The 10,829-nt window shown below is 41.9% G+C and overlaps 1 protein-coding gene across 1 annotated transcript; it reads left to right on the top strand.

Moving 5' to 3' along the window:
- Positions 1-2,733: 2,733 nt before the first annotated feature.
- Positions 2,734-6,555, top strand: ppil3 (peptidylprolyl isomerase (cyclophilin)-like 3). Its single transcript, XM_084180365.1, has 6 exons — positions 2,734-2,775; positions 4,477-4,551; positions 5,199-5,292; positions 5,512-5,579; positions 5,676-5,794; positions 6,122-6,555. The coding sequence occupies exons 1-6, from the start codon at positions 2,773-2,775 to the stop codon at positions 6,246-6,248; spliced, it is 486 nt and encodes a 161-aa protein (XP_084036491.1). The 5' UTR covers positions 2,734-2,772; the 3' UTR covers positions 6,249-6,555.
- The last annotated feature ends 4,274 nt before the right edge of the window (positions 6,556-10,829 follow it).

Here is a 10,829-nt window from a genome sequence, read left to right as displayed (position 1 = left end):
TCTATTTTATTTTGTATTTTGTGTTCTGTCTAGGGTAGCATAATCAAGTGGTTAATGTGAGCAATACCTAACTATGATAGCTATTCATTCGAAAAATAGTCGCACTTACACATTTTCCCTCCCGTTTTTCTTCAGTGTTGACAGTTATTATTGTACACTATAACCTCAGGAAATTTACATTTCAGTTTTGCATATTTTTTGTTGTTGCTTTAATAGTTTTTTTTTTCACTCAGTATTTTTATGTTAATATAAACAGTTGTTATACTACACATTTTTATAATTCTATACGTTTTGAAAAATGTTCTAGTTTTTATTAGGATTTAATATCATATTTAATATTAATTGCAGGTTCGAAATTATATTTAAAAAAATAAAAAATATATATTTTTAAAAAAATCATACATCACATATCTGTCAATCGATTTCTATTTATTTGGGTATTACTTTGTATTGTTTCCTTTGTTGCTCACTTGAATTAAGAGAATGGAAGGAATGTGTGTGTATATGTTTTAGGGCCATCAAAGACGTACAGTAGGCCATACTCCTACCACAATCCCCTGTAGTTCTATTTTTTATCTGGATTGTCATCCTCCAACATGTTTTTTTTTTTTTTACACCATATTTAAAAAAAATATAATTCGAATTCCTAATTCAAGAGACTGACAACCGCCATTTTACTTTTCATTCAGACACAGTGACTAGCAGTAAGTAGTGCATCAGCAGTATTAACTTAGTTGCCAAAATAAATCTCCCAGCACTTTAGGAAAATAATGTTGCTATTTTGTTTACATGACATGATGTTGTGAACTGTCTATTTGATCCTAATTATGCCCTAAAGTATTGTCATCGTTCCCCTCCTTTACTCCTCACTCCTCTTATGAAATTACAGTATAATAAACTTAATTACGCACACATACTTGTCTCATTTTAGCATTTGTTTCCTGGATCAATTTGTGTTGATTTTGATAAATTAAGTGGCCACTTCACTCTGCCTAACCACAACAATCAAGAGGCTTGATATGGGTATGAAGTATTACTTTATTGGAATAATATTGGAATAGGAGATTCCAATATTTTCTAATAGACATTTGCATATAAGTCTGCAAGTAATTATGTTGACCTTCTCTAGATGAGAGAAAAAAAGTTGAGTTCCATCATAACAGTAGTAACAGAGACCATGTGAGGATGTGACAGAACCAGGTGACAATGGTCGTGTTCCCCTGCTCAGTGCTCCTGGTGCTTTCAAAACAACTCGGAACCTCAGAGTTAACATTTGCGTACGTGTTTTGCGTAGAGCTTCCTATTGGTTGATTCTGATCCTTTCCAAGTGGGAAATTGAGCTCATCTTTCTACAACGTGATTCCAAGTCGGTAAAAATCAGAGTTTCCGAGTTCAAAGTTGTACAACCGTCGGGCACCAGATTGCTTTAACATATGATGTAGTAAAATACCTATCCAAGCGTTGTAAGATCTGCCATGCGTAAGCAACGTCTGAGCAAAGGAACACGTCCTTTGTGTACAGAGAGAACCAAAGGGGACCGAGCCTTAAGGACACCAGTAGTGTTGACGCTTTCAAGGGAACTCTGAAAGAAAACCAGGTTAAATCATGACATCAGTGATTTTCAGGTAGGAAAGTCGGAGCTCTAGAAAAATGCGTTGGAATTCCAAGTTGGATGACGTTCAAAAAACATATTTTTCTGAATAGTTGTCATGAACGCACTGAAGTTGGAAGTCTGAGATTTCCCAGTTCCCAGTTGTTTTGAACAGGGCATGAGGGGGTAAGGTGTGGACATATGGAGATAGATAGAGGACTCATCTTTGTATATGTTCCATTATAGCGTCTGTGACAGCATGGGCAGCGCCATTGAGGCAATCTCCATTTTGAAGTAGTCAATTTTCTTCTTCACGATTGGCTGATCCCTCCTGATGACCCGGTTGGTCCAACAGGGTCACTAGGAGGGATCAGCCAATGAAGTTGGAAGTCCCACCCAGTTGACTACTATAAAATAGTAATAATTAAATAATAATAATTGGTCAATTTAGCAGACGCTCTTATCCAGAGCGACTTACAGGAGCAATTAGGGTTAAATGCCTTGCTCAAGGGCACATCGACAGATTTTTCACCTAGTCGGCTCGGTAGTAGTAGTAGTAGTAGTAGTAGTAGTAGTAGTAGTAGTAGGAGTAGTAGGAGTAGTAGGAGTAGTAGGAGTAGTAGTAGTAGTTTTGTCTTCAACCGAAAATGTTGCCATATTTTGTTTTTCACCTTTAAATATTCATGCTGTAATGACGTTTTACATTTGAACCAATCCAATCTATCTGTTTCAACTTCGATCTAGTGTACATAATTGGCATCAGCTGATGGGGGATGGCGGCAACCATAGCGATAATTACACAACCTCATATCTGTCCGATTATGGCATCTGTGAGAGCATGGGCAGCGCCATTGATGCTAAAATCGGCTTTTGGGCACTAGAGTCGTCTATTTATCTTTATGGCGGCAACAAACAAATCTGTGATTTCACTTCTTGCCACTGTGGGTATTATATATAGCTTTGTGGGGTATTCAGGTTCTCCGGTAATCAAGCACGGGCGATTGAAATTCATGTTTTTCTATTTTACAGCTAATACAAAACACCACGGCAATTCGTCATTTAAACGTCCGATAAGTAGTCAAATCGAACTATAGGTAGAGCGGAACCTATGTTCATTCAGCGTACGACGCTGGTCGAATCTATTTCTCTGACGCACCATCTCATTTTCCGGCGTTAAGAAAATGGTGAGACTTTTCTCTCTTTTACCACGTTTTTCATGTATAAACTGTTGAAGAGATGCAGATAAACATGTAATACAACGCCTTTCTTTTGACTGAACACAGTAATCTTTGCTTGAGGTAAAAAAAAAAATGCCAGCTGTAGTTTAGGGAGCAACATATCGTTTACGCGTCTGCTTCAATGCCAATGTCCACTCACTGACAATGCAATTTACCTGGCTATTTAGCCAACTTTGTGTAAACAGTAATTGCTGGTAATTCTTAATACGTAGATATTAAGGATTAATTAAACAAATATCAACGCTTTTTTAGTTCTTATAAGGAAATCAGTCAATTGAAATACATTCATTAGGCCCTAATCTATGGATATCACATAACTGCGAATACAAATCAGAAAACCAGTCAATATCTGGTGTGACCACCATTTGCCTTATGCAGCGCAACACATCTCATTTGCATAGAGTTGATCAGGCTGTTGATTGTGGCCTGTGGAATATTGTCCCACTCCTCTTCAATGGCTGTGTGAAGTTGCTGGATATTGGCGGGAACTGAAACACGCTGTCGTACACGTCGATCCAGAGCATCCCAAACATGCTCAATGGGTGACATGTCTGGTGAGTATGCAGGCCATGGAAGAACTGGGACATTTTCAGCTTCCAGGAATTGTGTACAGATCCTTGCGACATGGGGCCGTGCATTATTATACTGAAACATGAGTTGATGGTGGCGGGTGAATGGCACGATAATGGGCCTCAGGATCTCGGCTCTTTGCATTAAAATTGCCATCAATGAAATGCAATTGTGTTCGTTGTCCGTAGCTTATGCCTGCCCATTCCATAACCCCAACGCCACCATGGGGCACTCTGCTCACAACCGGGATTAATCCGTGAAGAGCACACTTCTCCAGCATGCCAGTGGCCATCGACGGTGAGCATTGGCCCACTGAAGTTGGTTACGACGCCGAACTACAGTCAGCTCATGACCCTGGTGAGGACGACGAGCACGCAGATGAGCTTGCCTGAGACTGTTTGACAGTTTGTGCAGAAATTCTTCGGTTTTGCAAACCCACAGTTTCATCAGCTGTCCGGGTGGCTGGTCTCAGATGATCCGGCAGGTGAAGAAGCCGGATGTGAAGGTCCTGGGCTGGCGTGGTTACATGTGGTCTGCGGTAGTGAGGCCGGTTGGATGTACTGCCAATTTCTCTAAAACAACATTGGAGGTGGCTTATGGTAGACCGCTATGGTGGACATTCCTGCAGTCAGCATGCCAGTTGCACGCTCCCTCAATTTCAGACATTATTATTATTATTATTATTATTATTATTATTATTATTATTATTATTATTATTATATATATTTTTACCTTTATTTAATTAGGCAAGTCAGTTAAGAACAAATTCTTATTTACAATGACGGCCTACACCGGCTAAACCCGGACGACGCTGGGCCAATTGTGCGCCGCCCTATGGGACTCCCAATCACGGCCGGTTGTGATACAGCCTGGAATCGAACCAGGGTGTCTGTAGTGACGACTCAAGCACTGAGATGCAGTGCCTTAGACCGCTGCGCCACTCGGGAGTTGTGTGACAACTGCACATGTTGCGTTTATATGCGTTGATATTTTTGTTCAGTCTAGTTCATGAAGGAAACAATAAACAACTTTGTGCCTTTTTGGCAATATTTCATTATTTTCAAATCCCTTTTACAGGCTGTGACACTGCACACAGACCTTGGGGATTTAAAAATCGAGCTGTTCTGTGAACGTGCCCCGAAATCATGTGAGGTGAGTCGAGTCATACACTGTGTGTGTGTGTGTGTGTGTGTGTGTGTTCTGATCCTGGAGTCCCACCGGTCTTTGTTCTACCTCAACACTATCCCTGGATTAGTTTGGATTAGTCACCTCAGTCGATAGGGGACTTAACATTCTACAAACACATGTCATACAGCAATTAGCTGCTACGCACTAGCTCAGCACCGGGATGAAACACTCTTGTTTAGTTTCATGTGAAGTCAAACAGTAGTTACCTAGCCACAGCCATCTACCACAGCAATCTTTCACCTCTGCACTGGTTTGAGGGGAAAAGTCGCGCTATTCACTGCAGTTGCATTGATGTGCTTGTCCTAAAGCCAGCCGGGCAAGTAGCCTTCCCGCCCGCTCTGAGCCATTGGCATGGTCCTTAAGCCAGCCCCTTTATACTGCTAAACTGCACTTGCCATTTCATCGGGATTGGAATTATTTTAGAAGCCTATTTTAAATGTGTTGGTGTTGAACTAGTGTATGGCGACTGTCATACCCAATCAACGTCCCTGCTTTACCTCCTTTGGGACTCTAGGACCAGGATTGAAGATCACTGCTCCACATTAGCATGTAATTACAGTCGGCTGTAGCCAATACATTACTCTAATTTAACTTACTGTTTGTGTTGACAGAATTTCCTAGCCCTGTGTGCCGGTGGGTTTTACAATGGCTGCATATTCCACCGGAACATCAAAGGGTTCATGGTTCAGACTGGCGACCCCACAGGTAGCTTAATCAGAACTGCATCATGTTGGAAGGCTTCTTGTTCTTATACTGGCACCAATAGCCCAATATACTGTACAAGTCAATTACTTTATCAGATACCAATTGTCAGCATGCCACTCCAAACCCATGGAAACGTTACTTTCCTCCCCATGATCAGAGACCAAACTATCTGCCTCTCTCTTGACAACATGCATTACTTACTTTTTTTAATCTTGGAAGGCACTGGAAAAGGAGGGACGAGTATTTGGGGGCGGAAATTTGAAGATGAGTTGAGTGAACACCTAAAAGTGAGTACCTCAATGGGACAGGCAGCAACAATTCTGGGTAAATATTATCTGATGACATTTTTTTCATTTGTTATCGTCTCATTTATTTCCCTGCAGCATAATGTGCGAGGCGTGGTTTCTATGGCGAACAACGGCCCCAACACCAATGCCTCCCAGTTCTTCTTCACCTATGCCAAGCAGCCCCATCTGGACATGAAGTACACAGTGTTTGGAAAGTAGGTCATCGTTTCGGCACTTAATGTGGTTATAAGTGGTTGAGTAAGTTGTCTGAAGTTAGCCAACTAAGAGGATTGTCAAGAATGGCTTTAGCTACAATCTGGAGTTGTATGTCATTGTTTGTTTATTTGGATCCTCATAGTGTCAGTACTTAATGTGGTTATAAGTGATCGCTAGCTGATCATGACTTCAATCTCTGTTATTTTGACCTGAGAACACATTCTCCTGATGGTGCATATTATGTGGTTTGTGTATTAACTCTGCAACATTTATTGTGAACTAATACAACAATACTATTTTCTCTTATTTTCTCTTTCGATATGTAGAATAATAGATGGCTTGGAAACACTGGATGAACTGGAGAAGCTCCCTGTCAATGAAAAGTCATTTCGGCCGCTGACTGAGACTCGTATAAAGGACGTGACACTTCATGCCAACCCATTTGCAGGATAGACTGTCTTAAGCACACATGCACGAACGCACACCCCCAGACCTGACGTGTGCCAATTTAGGTGAAATCTTAATGTAAGCCTTCCTAAAACGTTTAGACCATAAATAAACCACAGAAGGAGGCCTTTGATTCAGTAAGGCAACTAAAGAGACTGTTAATGGATTGTAAAACACATTTCCCTTCTCACTGAAATTGACATGTAATACGTCCTCAATGCTCTGCCCTTGCAGCTGTGTGAGCCCAACATGTTGGTTTTATAAGTAACTTTGTGTTTAATATTTTGTACCAAATAAAACGTTTTTTAATACATTGTGTTTTAATTTTTACACCATGATAACTTGACATCCCCTGGGTTTGTGAAATCCATAAAGAAAACTGCATTCGTTTCAATTTGTAAGTCGCTCTGGATAAGAGTGTCTGCTAAATGATGTAAATGTGATTTTGATGACGTCAGAAACTTGTCAATTGTGTGGGATGGAGTTGCTGAGTACAGCCAACGATGGTGGATAAATTAAGATTAGTTCACTCAGGCTGTTCACCATTGGAAAAATATAGTCAGTTCCGGTCTAATTAACTGGGTACCTCCCACAGACACCAATCCAATAGCTGCTGGTTCTGGTCTACTTATTAGTTCATTGACATTAATTGAACCGTCTCTGGCACAGCCACAACTGAACTTTACCGACTTAAAATGTACTTGTAATAGACGTTCTAAAAGCAGTTACGGCCTCGGAAGGATTTCAGGTGAGTCGGATTTCATTGCATATTACGCCTCGATCACACCGATAGTGTTTTTGCATTTAGTCACTCCAGAAGTACATTCATTTCCAATGGAACGCTGTGTTTGGCTTGCAGCGTTGCAGTGCGTTCTGTGTGGTACATACGTTGGATTTATCGAACGTATGCATCAAACTATGTGTAGACGGCTTGACCGGAATTGTAGCAGAAGGTGAATGTTGAGCTTTTGTTGCACACATCCAGATGACGCTGCTTGCCATTTTGTGCTTAAAACTGTCAGTGTGATCCAAGCGTTCGATTAGAACATTTGTCAGGCACTTCATCTTTTTGCAAATATCGTAACCAGTTATAAACCCAGCCTTTAACTCACAAGCATCAGCTGATCCAGATAATGCCTGGAAACCCGACATTGAATTGCACTGATTTCTATGTCTGGCAGAAATAAGCGTTTGGTCGGTTGTTTTGGCAGTAGGAATGTGAGACGATATAGCCACAGGAAAGTACATCAACTTTTCAAAGCACTGGTAGTGTGTGGTGTCGAGAAAACGTTGCTAATTATGCTGTGAGACCAAGGAAATCCGCTGACGCTGTACTTTGATTATAAAGGTTTATTATATCAGAGTATTCCAGCATCAATTTACAGATATCTGGAGAATAATCGCCCCATCTCAAATATGATTATTCTGTCCTCCTTTGTCTCAACCAAGTATTTATAATCTTTACCATGATATGGGTGTTTTTCCTACCAACCAATCCCAGGAGGCCACCTAACAGACTTTCTCGGCTTTAGGGTGCCCCTATAGAACTACTCCCCAGATGCTCCCTTTAAGCTGAGTCAACATCCTCTAAAACCACTTGAAACCATTAGCAAAGTCATAAATTCCTCAGATACTACAAGTGCAATCAGATTTCTATCACCTGAAGCACGCACACAAGATAAAAAATACATGCACGAGATGCATGCATACTTGCCGAGCTTGGACACCTGTTTTACATGGTTCTACACATACTTCAGGTGATAGAAATCTGCTTGCACTACCAGCGCTTTGAAAAGTTTATGTACTTTCCTGTGGATATATTCTCACACAACTACTTTCAAAAGGACCAACTGCACTGACAACTGGTAAAGAACCTTAAAATATAATTATATACAACATTCTGAGTTTCCTCATGACCTCTCATTTTTGCCCTTTGTAGAATTCAAACGTCAGGTTTCCAGGGAAATCCAGATGGTGCTGGATGGGTAAAATGTTATTTGGTTTACATACATTTTTATCTCTAGGTATTGCAGAGCTGCCAACTCTCACGCATTGGCCTGAGATACATGTATTTAACCCTCTTCTCACGCTCTCACGGCACACCTTATCTCACACATTGAAAAGTACTGCTTTATTTTTTTGGTCAGCCCGTTAATTTAGCTACAAATCGTTTTGAAATTGGAGCATCTGCGCCTGCAATTTAACATCACGAGCTGCACCTCTATCGTTGTCCTGTCTTGCCACAGCACTGTGAAAAGCGGTACGTTGAAGCATATGATTGGTCCTTTTATGTAAGTGATCAAGGGGATTGGATGCATGTTTTCAAGAAACGCCCCTCAAGATTAGAGTGGAGTTGAATGGAGAGAGAGAGAACGTTCTCTGCTGAGTTTAAAACTCTAAAAAGAGTAGCACGGTAGCGCTGTTTCATGTACACTGCTCAAAAAAATAAAGGGAACACTTAAACAACACATGTAACTCCAAGTCAATCACACTTCTGTGAAATCAAACTGTCCACTTAGGAAGCAACACTGATTGACAATAAATTTCACATGCTGTTGTGCAAATGGAATAGACAACAGGTGGAAATTATAGGCAATTAGCAAGACACCCCCAATAAAGAAGTGGTTCTGCAGGTGGTGACCACAGACCACTTCTCAGTTCCTTTGCTTCCTGGCTGATGTTTTGGTCACTTTTGAATGCTGGCGGTGCTTTCACTCTAGTGGTAGCATGAGACGGACTCTACAACCCACACAAGTGGCTCAGGTAGTGCAGCTCATCCAGGATGGCACATCAATGCGAGCTGTGGAAAGAAGGTTTGCTGTGTCTGTCAGCGTAGTGTCCAGAGCATGGAGGCGCTACCAGGAGACAGGCCAGTACATCAGGAGACGTGGAGGAGGCCGTAGGAGGGCAACAACCCAGCAGCAGGACCGCTACCTCCGTCTTTGTGCAAGGAGGAGCAGGAGGAGCACTGCCAGAGCCCTGCAAAATGACCTCCAGCAGGCCACAAATGTGCATGTGTCTGCTCAAACGGTCAGAAACAGACGTGAGCGTGGTATGAGGGTCCGACGTCACAGGTGGGGGTTGTGCTTACAGCCCAACACCGTGCAGGACGTTTGGCATTTGCCAGAGAACACCAAAATTGGCAAATTCGCCACTGGCGCCCTGTGCTCTTCACAGATGAGAGCAGGTTCACACTGAGCACATGTGACAGAGTCTGGAGACGCCGTGGAGAACGTTCTGCTGCCTGCAACATCCTCCAGCATGACCGGTTTGGCGGTGGGTCAGTCATGGTGTGGGGTGGCATTTCTTTGGGGGGCCGCACAGCCCTCCATGTGCTCGCCAGAGGTAGCCTGACTGCCATTAGGTACAGAGATGAGATCCTCAGACCCCTTGTGAGACCATATGCTGGTGCGGTTGGCCCTGGGTTCCTCCTAATGCAAGACAATGCTAGACCTCATGTGGCTGGAGTGTGTCAGCAGTTCCTGCAAGAGGAAGGCATTGATGCTATGGACTGGCCCGCCCGTTCCCAAGACCTGAATCCAATTGAGTACATCTGGGACATCATGTCTCGCTCCATCCACCAACGCCACGTTGCACCACAGACTGTCCAGGAGTTGGCGGATGCTTTAGTCCAGGTCTGGGAGGAGATCCCTCAGGAGACCATCCGCCACCTCATCAGGAGCATGCCCAGGCGTTGTAGGGAGGTCATACAGGCACGTGGAGGCCACACACACTACTGAGCCTCATTTTGACTTGTTTTAAGGACATTACATCAAAGTTGGATCAGCCTGTAGTGTGGTTTTCCACTTTAATTTTGAGGGTGACTCCAAATCCAGACCTCCATGGGTTGATAAATTTGATTTCCATTGATAATTTTTGTGTGATTTTGTTGTCAGCACATTCAACTATGTAAAGAAAAAAGGATTTAATAAGATTATTTCATTCATTCAGATCTAGGATGTGTTGTTTAAGTGTTCCCTTTATTTTTTGAGCAGTGTACAATGTTGTCAACAAAATTAGGTTGCTGTTACTCTCTATTGCAGAATGCAGCCTTTTGACAGCATGTACTAATGTCGATTTAATCCACACTTGCATTAGTCCCCTCGTTTGGTGATTGACGTTTAGGCTGTGACAATGAAAAGGCAGCAGACAGACCTACAGTATGTTTTAGCAGGAAGTTTGGTAGGGTGACCTGATTTGTAACTATGAAAATAATTTTCTCAAACAGATTGTGAACCCAAACGTGTACGTTTTATTCTAGAGGGGGGACAATAAATATAAACATAATTTGGTTAGGGTGTAGTGGCAGATTTGTTATTTTGTCTTCAGGAGATTTGATTATTTATTTACTTGATTTTGTCTGATCAGTGGAACAATTCTCATTCTTAACAATGTGCTAAATATAGGGTAATTACTGTGCTTGTTAGCAAGAACACTACTGTCATTCCCCACACTTATTGTATTATTCCACTTATTCCCAATTCTGCCAGTGTTAAAACATATTTGAAATCTGATATGCCTACTGGTGTCTTTGAAAATGAATTATATGAGGCTATGTATTTTTGCAGCCATTCATGGACAGTTTTG

This window comes from Coregonus lavaretus, assembly GCF_964263955.1.
Source record: "Coregonus lavaretus genome assembly, chromosome: 17".
Taxonomy (NCBI): domain Eukaryota; kingdom Metazoa; phylum Chordata; class Actinopteri; order Salmoniformes; family Salmonidae; genus Coregonus; species Coregonus lavaretus.
Note: the sequence above shows the minus strand (reverse complement) of the source record. Positions and strands in the feature narration are given on the sequence as shown.

Coding starts and splice junctions, on each gene's coding strand:
- ppil3 (XM_084180365.1), top strand. Junction 5,293..5,511: donor TCAGACTGGCGACCCCACAG/GTAGCTTAATCA, acceptor TAATCTTGGAAG/GCACTGGAAAAGGAGGGACG. Junction 5,795..6,121: donor AAGTACACAGTGTTTGGAAA/GTAGGTCATCGT, acceptor TTCGATATGTAG/AATAATAGATGGCTTGGAAA.